At 43.4% G+C, this 15,425-nt stretch overlaps 1 protein-coding gene across 1 annotated transcript in view; it reads left to right on the top strand.

Annotated features, from left to right (window-relative positions):
* Positions 1 to 4,724: 4,724 nt before the first annotated feature.
* Positions 4,725 to 15,425, top strand: part of TSGA10 (testis specific 10) — a 62,760-nt gene continuing 52,059 nt past the window's right edge. The window contains exons 1-2 of the mRNA XM_044285548.1: positions 4,725 to 4,835; positions 10,867 to 11,082. Of these exons, the coding sequence (XP_044141483.1) occupies positions 4,782 to 4,835; positions 10,867 to 11,082 (270 nt within the window). The 5' untranslated portion in view covers positions 4,725 to 4,781. The remainder of the gene's footprint in view (positions 4,836 to 10,866; positions 11,083 to 15,425) is intronic.

Here is a 15,425-nt window from a genome sequence, read left to right as displayed (position 1 = left end):
GACAGTATATTCTAACATAGAGGCGTTCCCATGGTGATGGGGACGCTTAAAGTTAAAATATACCATCGGATTGGAGAAAACTCCAATCCGATGGTATAAAAGAACTCCAGACTTTACATTGAAAGTCAATGGGGACGGATCCGTTTGAAATGGCACCATATTGTGTCAACATCAAACGGATCCGTCCCCATTGACTTGCATTGTAATTCAGGACGGATCCGTTTGGCTCCGCACGGCCAGGCGGACACCAAAACGACTTTTTTTTCATGTCCGTGGATCCTCCAAAAATCAAGGAAGACCCACGGACGAAAAAACGGTCACGGATCACGGACCCCGTTTTTGCGGACCGTGTAAAAAAATGTTCGTGTGCAGGAGGCCTTAGTAGTATAAGTAAAGGTATGTATAATAGCACCATATATCAGAGCTCTGGGACCCCGTTCAAGTGCTATGGTTGCTATTTAACAAGCTACGCTATTATAGATGACTCCTAGGCATAGAGGCAGGCTTGACAGTTTTACAGTTTTTTGTTTTGTTTTATAAACACAGAGGGCATTACTACTGTGAAGGGGCACAGAGGTCTATAACTACTGTGAAGGGGGCACAGAGGGCATTACTACTGTGAATAGGGCGCATAGGGCATGACTACTGTGAAGGGGTGCATAGGACATTACTACTGTGAAGGGGGCACAGAGGGCATTACTACTGTGAATGGGGCACAGAGGGCTTTACTAATGTGAAGGGGGCACAGAGGGCATTACTACTGTGAAAGGACCACAGAGGGCATTACTACTGTGAAGGGGCCACAGAGGGCATTACTACTGTGAAGAGGACACAGAGGGTTTTACTACTGTGAAGGGGGCACATAAGGCTTTACTACTGTGAAGGGAGTGCAGAGGGATTACTGCTTTGAAGGGGGCACAGAGGGTATTACTACTGTGAAGGGGGCACAGAGGGCTTTACTAATGTGAAGGGCATTACTAAAGTGAAGGGGCCACAGAGGGCATTACTACTGTGAAGGGGGCACAGAGGGCATTACTACTGTGAAGGGGCCACAGAGGGCATTACTACTGTGAAGGGGCCACAGAGGGCATTACTACTGTGAAGGGGCCACAGAGGGCATTACTACTGTGAAGGGGCCACAGAGGGCATTACTACTGTGAAGGGGACACAGAGGGCATTACTACTGTGAAGGGGACACAGAGGGCATTACTACTGTGAAGAGGACACAGAGGGTATTACTACTGTGAAGGGGGCACATAAGGCTTTACTACTGTGAAGGGAGTGCAGAGGGATTACTGCTTTGAAGGGTTAAATCCAAAAGATCCACTGGACCCAGGAGATCAATATTTATAATCCAATAGTCAGAAGACTAATAATTCCTGTTTGAGGTCTATTTTAAAACTTAACCTTTAATATTTCTTATTTATTATTGACATACATAACACATAATTCAAAAAAAGAAGAAAAAGAACTCTGTTGAGAATTACTTTAAAAATATATATGAGGGGGATAGTGTATACGGGGTAATTTTGTGACACTGTGTCACTATATCACAATTATATCCTTTTGTGAATGACGTTTATTGAATGTAGTAGATATACAGGTCCTTCTCAAAAAATTAGCATATTGTGATAAAGTTCATTATTTTCTGTAATGTACTGATAAACATTAGACTTTCATATATTTTAGATTCATTACACACCAACTGAAGTAGTTCAAGCTTTTTATTGTTTTAATATTGATGATTTTGGCATACAGCTCATGAAAACCCAAAATTCCTATCTCAAAAAATTAGCATATCATGAAAAGGTTCTCTAAACGAGCTATTAACCTAATCATCTGAATCAACTAATTAACTCGAAACACCTGCAAAAGATTCCTGAGGCTTTTAAAAACTCCCAGCCTGGTTCATTAGTCAAAACCGCAATCATGGGTAAGACTGCCGACCTGACTGCTGTCCAGAAGGCCATCATTGACACCCTCAAGCAAGAGGGTAAGACACAGAAAGAAATTTCTGAACGAATAGGCTGTTCCCAGAGTGCTGTATCAAGGCACCTCAGTGGGAAGTCTGTGGGAAGGAAAAAGTGTGGCAGAAAACGCTGCACAACGAAAAGAGGTGACCGGACCCTGAGGAAGATTGTGGAGAAGGACCGATTCCAGACCTTGGGGGACCTGCGGAAGCAGTGGACTGAGTCTGGAGTAGAAACATCCAGAGCCACCGTGTACAGGCGTGTGCAGGAAATGGGCTACAGGTGCCGCATTCCCCAGGTCAAGCCACTTTTGAACCAGAAACAGCGGCAGAAGCGCCTGACCTGGGCTACAGAGAAGCAGCACTGGACTGTTGCTCAGTGGTCCAAAGTACTTTTTTCGGATGAAAGCAAATTTTGCATGTCATTCGGAAATCAAGGTGCCAGAGTCTGGAGGAAGACTGGGGAGAGGGAAATGCCAAAATGCCTGAAGTCCAGTGTCAAGTACCCACAGTCAGTGATGGTCTGGGGTGCCATGTCAGCTGCTGGTGTTGGTCCACTGTGTTTTATCAAGGGCAGGGTCAATGCAGCTAGCTATCAGGAGATTTTGGAGCACTTCATGCTTCCATCTGCTGAAAAGCTTTATGGAGATGAAGATTTCATTTTTCAGCACGACCTGGCACCTGCTCACAGTGACAAAACCACTGGTAAATGGTTTACTGACCATGGTATTACTGTGCTCAATTGGCCTGCCAACTCTCCTGACCTGAACCCCATAGAGAATCTGTGGGAAATTGGGAAGAGAAAGTTGAGAGATGCAAGACCCAACACTCTGGATGAGCTTAAGGCCGCTATCGAAGCATCCTGGGCCTCCATAACACCTCAGCAGTGCCACAGGCTGATTGCCTCCATGCCACGCCGCATTGAAGCAGTCATTTCTGCAAAAGGATTCCCGACCAAGTATTGAGGGCATAACTGAACATAATTATTTGAAGGTTGACTTTTTTTGTATTAAAAACACTTTTCTTTTATTGGTCGGATGAAATATGCTAATTTTTTGAGATAGGAAATTTGGGTTTTCATGAGCTGTATGCCAAAATCATCAATATTAAAACAATAAAAGGCTTGAACTACTTCAGTTGTGTGTAAGGAATCTAAAATATATGAAAGTCTAATGTTTATCAGTACATTACAGAAAATTATGAACTTTATCACAATATGCTAATTTTTTTAGAAGGACCTGTATATCAAAAGTTTGCCACTGGCATATCCTCACTTCTGATGTCTACTGATGTTATTTTCCACCAGGTTATAAACTATCATTCCTTTGATACATTGACTGTGCTGTTCCAGCATATTATTTATAGTTATTAGAAGCCAACTCTGTTGTTAGACATCCTATTCACTGCCAGCACAGTCAGCTATATCTACACTACCCTCGTAAAAATAATCTGAAGCGCACTGTGTCTGCAGATCACAGTGCTACAGAAACACTATCCCCAACATATTCTTAAAAGGTATCACAACGCAGCTCCCCCGACATGTTTCACCGCACACAGCGGCTTCTTCAGGGGAATGGAGCTACAGACAACCTGCTTTGAAGGGGGCACAGAGGGTATTACTACTGTGAAGGGGGCACAGAGGGCTTTACTAATGTGAAGGGGGCACAGAGGGCATTACTACTGTGAAGGGGCCACAGAGGGCATTACTACTGTGAAGGGGCCACAGAGGGCATTACTACTGTGAAGGGGCCACAGAGGGCATTACTACTGTGAAGGGGACACAGAGGGCATTACTACTGTGAAGAGGACACAGAGGGGACACAGAGGGTATTACTGCTTTGAAGGGGGCACATAGGGCATTACTACTGTGAAGGGGGCAGAGAGGATTTTACTACTATGAAGGGGACACAGAGGGTATTACTACTGTGCATGGGGTACAGAGGGCTTTACTACTATGACGGGCATAACTGTTATGGGGGCATAGTGAGGGCATAACTACTCTGAAGGGGCACAGAGATGGCATAGCTACTGTAAAGGGGGCACAAAGAGGGCATTACTACTGTAAAAGGGGCACAGAGAGGGCATACCTACTGTGAGGGGGTACAATGAGGGCATAGGGCATAACTACTGTGAAGGGGCACAATAAAGGAATACATACTTTAAGGGGGCACAAGGTGGGCATAACTACTGTGAATGTTGTACAATGAGGGCATAAATACTGTGAGGGGGCACAGTGAGGGCATAACTACCATGAGGGAGCACAACAATATGGATATTATTAGGAGGCACGTAGCTGGACATAACTACTGTGAAAGTTGTACAATAAGGGCAATACTACTGGGGGGGGCTCAATATTTGAAAGTTTTGAGGGGGGGGGGTGCCACAGTAAGGACCCGCCCAGTGTGCCAAACACCTTATGCACACCACTGCATGTAGCTGCACAGTGGTCCCCTAGAATTAATTTTACTGGTTGGCCCTAGACACCCCAATCCAACACTGTGTATATATATATATATATATATATATATATACAGCTGCAACGAGCGTCCCTGTACACCGGATGGCAGCACTGTAATTGTCAGTAGGATTACCGGTTACTATGTAGAGCCTGCATCAAGGATCTAAGCCAGAAGAGCTGTGGGTGGGGGATGTTATAGATGTGTTTACTATAGCCACTACTGTGACAACCGAGGAGGGAAGGGGAGAAAAAGTGCGGGAGAGGGGACACTGTGAAAGGGAGGCGGGCGGAGGCAGGAGGGCAGGCGCTGCTATCATCCACGTACAGGAGCTGGCTGCAGCACATACTCTAGCCATGGCAGGTACACACCACGCTGGATCCAAGAGGATCACTGAGTTACAGATTAAGGTATTCCTTTCATTTTAGGAGTTCTGTGTTCTCTTTGCTGTGACTTTTTTCTTCTTTGAGTCTCCCATTGCACATTGAGATGGATAAGCTTAACTCTGACTAAAAGGTATGGCATTTATCAGAACAAACAGTATATAGTACAAGAAATGTGCACCCGATGTGCAGCTCAGGTAAGTCATTCATAAAGTCTACTGCCTTACTGGAGACACCTCCTGTGACAAGCTTGCTTCCTCTGTCACCATGGAGACAAGCGTACTAGTGACTTCAGTTAGGTTAGCTTACGGCTGCAGGCTATGGCCGGGGGATGATCCTTGAATTGATTTCTTAGGCTACTTTCACACTCGCATTTGGTGTGGATCCGTCATGGATCTGCACAGACGGATCCGTTCAGATAATACAACTTGTCACTTTTATCTATACTTCTATAATGTTAGCCCATAACAAACGGCATAGTTTATCTGATTTTATTGTGTTTTACGTGTTTATGTGTTGTTTTTTCTGATGCAGTTTATGAAGCCAAAAACAGAAATGGGTTAAAAAAATAGGAGAAATAGTATGTGTCCTTTATACTTAAAGGGATTGGCCACTTGGCATTTCTGTCTTCGTTAACTTGCATCCATATTCTTTTTCATATGCTTTTTTTTAAACTGGTTGCTGTGCTGTGCTGTAAACAGCGCCTTTAGCCGCTGTGTCCGCTTGATATGACATCACTCAAAATGGCTCCTATCCTGTCTTCCACTGCGCTGACTCAACAACAAATGTTCAGCGTCTGCGCATTAGCCGAAGAATACGAGCGGCCACTGCTGCAGGCTTTGTCAGTGCGCACGCTCGCTTCTCCAGCCAGGTGCACTCTGAGTCTGGGGCACTGGAGGCAGGAATTTATTTTACTGCGCAGACATTGGACGCTTCTTGTGGAGCCTGCGCAGTAGACGGGGGAGCCATTGTGACTTATGTCATATCAGGGGGCAAGAGCTGCAAAAACAATCCACAAGCCCTATTTACAGCAGCAGCCAGATCAAAAAAGGCACATAAAAAAGAATATGGATGACAGTCAGAAATACAGTGAGGAAACAAAAAAATATTACAACCCCTTTAAGGTCCTTTTAAATGGACCGAAGTTACAGGCTATTATTGGAAACAATCCAAATGTCCCTGATAGCATAACTACCAGTATTGCAGTTGGTAAATTAGGGACAATTAGACCCCGCCTTGGGAATGGCGCCTACTTGTCTGGCACTGCCCATTTATGGGCTTACAGTTTGAATTTGCAGGGACTGTCTCTGAAAATTAGGGACAGTCCATGCAAATTTGCACCTGTTGGCAACCATGCAATAATTGCCTGATAGCAGAGATGTAGCTGCTTTACATGCAGCAATCACCTCCACTGTATGGGGACAAGCGATTGCTACAGTGATTGTTTGTCCCTATAGGGAATGAATGGTTTTGGGCAACAGATACTTGTTTATACAGGTTCACCTGCTGCACAGAAACAATGATTTTGGGTCCCTGCTAAAAGGAACACACACCCGATAAGCATTTGCTTGTTCATCAGGTGATCGCTGGCAACTTTATACAAGGCAATTATCGGGAATGAATGTTTCTACAAACACCCCCAATAATTGTCTAATGATCAATCCATGTAAAGGACCCATTACCTTCCCTTTATAATCCACCCCTGGTTTTGGCTTCCAGAATGGTATAAAAAACTCAAATTTGTAAACCCAGCCTAAGGCCGAATGCACACGGCCGTGAGCGGTCCGTGGTAACACGGGCTGGATTCCTGCTGAGAGCAGGAGCGCACGGCGTCATTGGTTGCTATGATGCCGTGCGCTTCCTGCTGCCGCCGCAGTATCACTGTACTGCGGCGGCAGCAGGAATCGCATGGCGTCATAGCAACGTGAAACACGGCCGTGTGCATTCGGCCTAAGTGTGAAGCAAGTACAGGAGTACAATTTCTACATTTTTGACCCCTCACATTAAAAAAAAGAACAGAGATTTACAGAGATATTGCCACTTTTCTATTGCGTTATGATGGCCATTTTGGGGAAAGTTACTACAGGAGGCACAGCTACATTGGTTACCTTCTCGGAAACCGTTCAGTGACAGGTTGCTTGCTGACTAACCTCTGTTTCAGTTTTTTTCTGGACATCTTTGCCAAACATCATGGACAGCCAAAATTTTTACTTTCAAATTGGAAAACCAAAATGAACCAGCTTTTAAAGGGGTTGTCTCAGACATTGGTGGCATATCGCTAGGATATGATATCATTATCAGATAGGTGCGGGTCCCAACCTATCTCCAGAATGGGACCCTCGTAGTGAATGGAGCGCAGCCACGGCTATCCTCCATTCATTTCTATGGGAGTTTCAAAAGTAGTTGAGCGCTGGCTCGGCTATTTCCGGCAGCCCCATAGAGGTAAATGGAGCGGTGGCCGTGCTTGCGTGATGCGCTCTCCATTTATTTCTATGGAACTTCTGAAAATTTCTGTATTGCAGAATTCTGATATATTAGCTGTATTTGCTGAGAACTCTAAAATTGTGCTAAATACAATCACAAGAGAGAGATATGTTTTAGGGTCTGCAAAACACGTATACCGGCTGTGTGCATTCTGCATTTTGTGGATGGGAACGTCCTTCCCTATGATAGAATTGTGGACAAGAATAGGACATGTTCTATCTTTTGCAGGGCCGTGGAACGGAGATGCAGATGTGGACAGCATACTATGTGCTGTCCACATCTTTTGTGGCCCCATTCAAATGAATGGGTCTGCATCCGATCTGCAAAACACTGTGACAAAAGCTGGGCATGGGGAGAAGAGTCTGCTGTGGGGCTTCGTGCCCAATATAGCTGTCTATATTGGGAGAGGTCTGTCACTCATGCAGAGCAAGAAGCTGCACAGCGGACCTGTATTAATGTGTCTGCTCTGGAATCTTCTCCCTGTGCCCAAATCACATTCTCTGAAACGCTACAGCTCAGCACGACATACAGTTGTGTTAAAAATAATAGCAGTCAGACATCTCTAACCTGATCAATCACAGTTTTTGGTAGAAATGATATTTCTACATGGCAAATAATTTACTAGCAGGTGTATTAGAGTAATAGAAACTCAACAGACCCAACAGTCATGACATTAATGCTGCTGATTCTGTGTAATTGAATCACTAATTGAAAGGGGCAAGTTCAAAATAATAGCAGTGTGGAGTTCAATGAGTGAGGTCATTCATTCTTTGAAAAACAGGTGGCAATTATTGCCCTTATTTAAGGAAGGAAGACAGCAAATGTTGTACATGCTGGTTACAGTGCATTTCTCTGAAATTCTAAGGAATATTGGTCTTTCCAGACATTGTTCAGAAGAACAGCGTACCTTGGTTAAAAGGTTGATTGGAGAGGGGAAAATGTATAAAGAAGTGCAGAAAATGATAGGCTGCTCATCTAAAATGATTGCAAATGCTTTAAAATGACAACCAAAACCTGAAAGACGTGGAAGAAAGCGAAAAACTACCATTCAAATGGATAGAAGAATAGCCAAAATAGAAAGGACTCAGCCAACAATCGGCTCCAGGAAGATCAAAGAAGGTCTAAAGTTACCTGTGAGTACTGTTACAATTAAAAGACGCCTATGTGAAGCCGAGCTATCTGCAAGAAGCCTCCACAAAGTCATGTGCTGAAGAGGTTAAAATTTACCAAAGAGCACATTGACTGGCCTAAAGAGACATTTTGTGGACTGATGAAAGTAAGATTGTTCTTTTTGGGTCTAGTGACCGGAGACAGTTTGTCAGACGACCCCCAAACACTGAATTCAAGCCACAGTACACTGTGAAGACAGTGAAGCATGGTGGCACAAGCATCATGATATGGGGGTGTTTCTCATACTACGGTGTTGGGCCTATCTATCGCATACCAGGGATCAAAATACTTGAAGAGGTCATGCTGCATTATGCTGAAGAGGAAATGCCCTTGAAATGGGTGTTCCAACAAGACAACAACCCCAAACACACCAGTAAACGTGCAACATCTTGGTTCCAGACCAAGAAGATTGACGTTATGGAGTGGCCAGCGCAATCCCCGGATCTTAATCCAATAGAAAACTTGTGGGGTGACATAAAAAATGCAGTTTCTGAGGCAAAACCAAGAAATAGAGAAGAACTGTGGAATGTAGTCCAATCATCCTGGGCTGGAATACCTGTTCACAGGTGCCAGAAGTTGGTTGACTCCATGCAACACAGATGTACAGCAGTTCTCAGAAACACTGGTTATACAACTAAATAGTAGTTAAATGATTCAAAGGAAAGCAAAATCTTCAAACATTTTTCAGTTTATATAGTGAATGTTTGAGTTTGTAAAGAAGAATACAAACACTTTTTTTGAACAGTCTAAGGCCCCATGCACACTGCCGTGTTTCACAGCCGTGTGCGGGCCGTGGAACTGCGGCCTGGATCCCTCCTGAGAGCAGGAGCGCACGGCGTCACTGGTTGCTATGACGCCGTGCGCTCCCTGCTGCCGGCACAGTACAGTAATACACTGGTATAGATCATACCAGTGTATTACTGTATTGCGGCGGCAGCAGGGAGCGCACGGCGTCATAGCAACCAGTGACGCCGTGTGCTCCTGCTCTCAGGAGGGATCCAGGCTGTGAAACACGGCAGTGTGCATGGGGCCTAATATTCACTTTTCTTCTGTTTTTTTTTAGAGAAACAACACAAATTTGATATATTTTTCTTCATGTTTTGATTTGGAATAGAATGTGTAGTGTCCCCAATGCATTTGTGTGTATGGAAATAAAAGCTATTAGAAGGATTTTGAACTTTATTAACTTTTTTAAACACACTGCTATTATTTTGAACACAACTGTAACTCTATATCTTTGTAATAAGGGAGCCTGTTAGGCATTATGAAATGAATGACAGGTTCCCTTTCAAGGAGTTTTCCAGGATGAGAATATTGATAACTTATCAATATCTAATTGGTGGGGATGTGATACCTAGCACTGCCACTGATCAGCTGTCTAAAGAGGCCGCTCACAGCATACCAAGTATGAGGGACCGTGTCATCTGAGGGACCGTGACATCCTGCTGTTAGGGCACACTAGTGTTGTCCTAATCACAGCCTGTGCCATAGAGACACAGAGCATAATATATTAATATACAGGAATATGCTAATACATTATAAGCATGAAATAATTTTGTAAGACAGTAGTTCCTCAATGGAATAATGAAAAAAACGTGGAAAAAATAATAAATTAGCTCTAATTAAAAAAAGTTTTTTTTTTTTTTATAGAGCCTACTTTACTTAAAAGCAAAATACAAAGCACACTTAGGCCTCATGCACAACGTATATTCTTTCCATGTCCATATACGGAGCCATTCAGTTCAATGGGTCTGCAAAAAAAATAGAAGTTACTCCGTGTGCATTCCGTTTTCGTATGTCTGTATTTCCGTTCCGCCAAAAAATAGAACATGTCCTATTATTGTCCGCATTACGGACAAGGATAGTGCTGTTCTATTAGGGGCCAGCTGTTCCGTTCCGCAAAATACGGAATGCACACGGCCGTCATCCGTATTTTTTGCGGATCCGCTTTTTGCAGACCGCAAAATACATACAGTCGTGTGCATGAGGCCTATTAGGTATCCACATGACCAAAATTACCTGAGTAACTCATTTAACAGGTCATTCAGTGTGCAATGTGTACAGTCTAAACAAAGTAAATGTAAAAAAAAAATTAAAAAATGTCCAAAATCATGCTTTATGCTGCCTTTAGGCAGAGGGAGAGATGCGCCAACGCTAAGGCGCAAAGCAAGAATAGAGCCTGTGGCTGTAGCAGCCAATCAGCTGTCATTTTTCTACAGCTGACTAGAAAACGAAAGGAGAAATGTGATTGGTTGCTATGACCAACTGCTACCCTTTGCTCTTGCTCTGGTCTTTACACATCTTCTACAGCGTCTATATGTATATATGTATGTTTATATACTTTTTCTATATATTTTTATTGTATAATTGAAAGCATCCCCTAATTTCTTGCCTTACCCTCTAGATTGATGAACTGCAGACCACAAACTGGACCCTAGAACAGCACATTGGACATCTAACAGAAAATAAAGAGTCTATGAACAATGAAGTTGATATCTTGACTCACAAAAATGAGCAACTCTGCAAAGAACTGACAGAGATAGACAAGCTAGCGGAGCAACTTGAGAAGGAGAAGGAGCAGGCTCTGAATATTGCCGAACAGGAACTAGAACAAGTAAAGGTATCATGTCAGTTCGGTTCAAGGCTCTCTAGCTCCTTTAGAAAACAATGAACATGAAGCACAAATGTGCACCAAAGACTGTTAGGCCATGTTCACCCTTGTAATAATTAGAAAAGTGGGGGGCACTCAATATCCGACAATATATGGACTAATACAAATGCACAATATAGCACTATAACAATTTATTCACAATGTGTACACGATAGTTAAAATGATAATTAAATAAATGTATAAAACAAATGATAAAAACCCTCTATCCACACATAATACCAAAGAATAAACAGTTGAAATAAAGTAGATTAGGGTAAAAAGAATATATGCGATAGATGGCGGATATGCGGATATATCAGGATTACTAGATAGGACAGTCCAGTTCAATGTGTCCCTGTATTTGAAAAAAACAATCCTAAATATAATTTGTCCAACTATAGGTAGCTAAAACATCATTTGCTTTTGTATACTGTATAAGTTTTATCCACCAGAAGGATAATAAACCGTTGCAACAGTCCCTATTAGCCAGATAAGTCTGAATCCCCGGCTTTGCGTAATATATTCATATGTTGCAAGGGAATATAGTGCACACGGTACTTTACCAATCCTCGTTGGTGGAAGTTATTACGTCCTGCAAAGGATCCTCTCCGCTAGAGCCGTCCGGGAGACTGGAAAGTCTTATTGTTGCTCTGTACTGCAAGGACCTACGCGGCGTTCCACGTGGTCCGCAGTTCTCCCATGGCGTCCCAAATGACTCAGGAGCTGGAAGGGATCTGGGTCCTAAACACGGACGTTAGGGTTCGACAATTGTGTCCACCGGTGTCAGCCTGGAGTTGCAAAATATCTGCAAACTGGATGTGTGAATTGGAGCCGTGATCGGCTCTATTAAGATCTCTCACTGTTCATTACCAAGCGCATTTCGGGGCTAAAACTTCCCCTTCCTCAGTGGTTCCTCAGTCTCAACCACTGAGGAAGGGGAAGTTTTAGCCCCGAAACGCGTCTGGTAATGAACAGTGAGAGATCTTAATAGAGCCGATATCCACGTCAGATATCCACAGCATAAATTGACATGATACAAATTTAAATCCACGCTGCAGGTCAAGTTATGTGTGGATCCTGTTGCAGATTTGTCCTGCACTGTGTAAGTGAGATTTTGTAATATGTCATCCACTTTGGTGGTACTGTAATACTGCAAGTTTTCCCCACACAAATCTGTGTTGGAAAATCCACACCATATACTGTACATTATGTAGGAACGTACCCTAAAATTGAATCTCTATGCTTTAAAGGGGAGGTCTAGGGTTTTTTAAGTGATGGTCTATCCTCGGGATAGGCTGTCACTAGCTGATCTGCTGTGGTCCAATACCCCGCACCTTCGTTGATCATCTGGTCTGTGTAGCTCCTTCGACAGAAGTCAGCGCCAGAGCTACATAGCAACAGCAACATTTTAGCGGCGGGAGCTCGCTACTGAAGTCAATGGGAGCAGCGCTGTAGTAGCGACCGCCTGCTGCTACAATGTCAACGGTGCTATGTAACTTCAGTCTTGACTTCTGTCGATGGAGCTACACAAACCAGCTGATCAGCAGAAATGCGGGGTGTCGGACCCCACGATCAGCTAGTGATAAACCAGGCATCCTCGAACTGCGGCCCTCCAGAAGTTGTAAAACTACAACTCCCACAATGCCCTGCTGTAGGCTGATACCTGTAGGCTGTTCGGGCATGCTGGGAGTTGTAGTTTTGCAACAGCTGGAGGGCCGCTGTTTGAGGATGCCTGTGATAGACTATCCTGAGGATAAAAAAGCTGGAGAACCCCTTTATCACCATGTAATTTTTAGGTACACGTTTCTCTGCAAATTCATTTCTTAATAGATGTTTATAGAGATGGAGCTCTGAATGCCTTGGATAGAGTCACAGAGTTACATTACAACATGCAGGATGTCTGAATGTTATCATTTGATTTGTTTCTATGCAGGGGATTTGCAAATCTGTATTTAAAAAATGGAGCTCTAAAACTTTAAACTTTAAAGGGACACTGACAGGCCCAAAAAGCATATTTAGGGGTATATATGACAGTATAGGTCTTATAAAGGGTATTAGAATCATCTAAGTATCCCCCCTGTCCACCTCATAAATACAGTAATCTGAAGTTTTATAACCTGCTTTCCTGGCGTTCAATCTGCCCAAGGGGCGGCGCTTCATATCAATTTGCGCCCAGCCAGCCTCGCCACAACTGTCGTTTGAAGCACAAGCGCATGCGCATAAAGCAGACGCGCGATGCGATCCCGGCCAGTGAGGGTGTCGGGCGCATGCGCTGAAGATGGCCGGGGACACTAGTACAGCGCTTCAGAGTAGCCGCCCAGCTCAGTGAATATTGATGAGCTGGGCGGCTACTCTGAAGCGCTGTACTAGTGTCCCCGGCCATCTTCAGCGCATGCGCCCGGCACCCTCACTGGCCGGGATCGCATCGCGCGTCTGCTTTATGCGCATGCGCTGTGCCCAGAGTAGCCGCCCAGCTCAGTGAATATTGATGAGCTGGGCGGCGCTTCAAACTGCAGTTGTGGCGAGGCTGGCTGGGCGCAAATTGATATGAAGCGCCGTCCCTTGGGCAGATTGAACGCCAGGAAAGCAGGTTATAAAACTGTCATTGATCACCCCCCTGTCATTGATCACCCCCCTGTAAGGCTCCATTCAGAATTTTTTTTGGCCCAAGTTAGCGGAAATTTTTTTCTTTATTTTTTTTCTTACAAAGTCTCATATTCCACTAACTTGTGTCAAAAAATAAAATCTCACATGAACTCACCATACCCCTCACGGAATCCAAATGAGTAAAATTTTTTAGACATTTATATTCCAGACTTCTTCTCACGCTTTAGGGCCCCTAAAATGCCAGGGCAGTATAAATACCCCACATGTGACCCCATTTTGGAAAGAAGACACCCCAAGGTATTCAATGAGGGGCATGGCGAGTTCATAGAAATTTATTTTTTGGGGCACAAGTTAGCGGAAATTGATTTTTTTTTGTTTTTTTCTCACAAAGTCTCCCTTTCCGCTAACTTGGGACAAAAATTTAAATCTTTCATGGACTCAATATGCCCCTCACGGAATACCTTGGGGTGTCTTCTTTCCGAAATGGGGTCACATGTGGGGTATTTATACTGCCCTGGCATTTTAGGGGCCCGAAAGCGTGAGAAGAAGTCTGGGATCCAAATGTCTAAAAATGCCCTTCTAAAAGGAATTTGGGCCGCTTTGCGCATCTAGGCTGCAAAAAAGTGTCACACATGTGGTATCGCCGTACTCAGGAGAAGTTGGGCAATGTGTTTTGGGGTGTCATTTTACATATACCCATGCTGGGTGAGATAAATATCTTTGTCAAATGCCAACTTTGTATAAAAAAATGGGAAAAGTTGTCTTTTGCCAAGATATTTCTCTCACCCAGCATGGGTATATGTAAAATGACACCCCAAAACACATTCCCCAACTTCTCCTGAGTACGGCGATACCAGATGTGTGACACTTTTTTGCAGCCTAGGTGGGAAAAGGGGCACACATTCCAAAGAGCACCTTTCGGATTTCACCGGTCATTTTTTACAGATTTAGATTTCAAACTACTTCTCACGCATATGGGCCCCTAAAATGCCAGGGCAGTATAACTACCCCACAAGTGACCCCATTTTGGAAAGAAGACACCCCAAAGTATTTCGTGACGGGCATAGTGAGTTCATTGAAGGTTTTTTTTTTGTCACAAGTTAGTGGAATATGAGACTTTGTAAAAAAATAAATCATCATTTTCCGCTAACTTGTGACAAAAAATAAAAAGTTCTATGAACTCACTATGCCCATCAGTGAATACCTTAGGGTGTCTACTTTCCGAAATGGGGTCATTTGTGGGGTGTTTGTACTGTCTGGGCATTGTAGAACCTCAGGAAACATGACAGGTGCTCAGAAAGTCATAGCTGCTTCAAAAAGCGGAAATTCACATTTTTGTACCATAGTTTGTAAACGCTATAACTTTTACCCAAACCATTTTTTTTTATCAAAGACATGTAGAACAATAAATTTAGCGAAAAATTTATATATGGATGTCGTTTTTTTTTGCAAAATTTTACAACTGAAAGTGAAAAATGTCATTTTTTTGCAAAAAAATCGTTAAATTTCGATTAATAACAAAAAAAGTAAAAATGTCAGCAGCAATGAAATACCACCAAATGAAAGCTCTATTAGTGAGAAGAAAAGGAGGTAAAATTCATTTGGGTGGTAAGTTGCATGACCGAGCAATAAACGGTGAAAGTAGTGTAGTGCAGAAGTGTAAAAAGTGGCCTGGTCATTAAGGGTGTTTCAGCTAGGGGGGTTGA

This window comes from Bufo gargarizans, chromosome 3, assembly GCF_014858855.1.
Source record: "Bufo gargarizans isolate SCDJY-AF-19 chromosome 3, ASM1485885v1, whole genome shotgun sequence".
Classification (NCBI taxonomy): Eukaryota; Metazoa; Chordata; class Amphibia; order Anura; family Bufonidae; genus Bufo; species Bufo gargarizans.
This window is presented reverse-complemented; position numbering and strand designations above follow the sequence as displayed.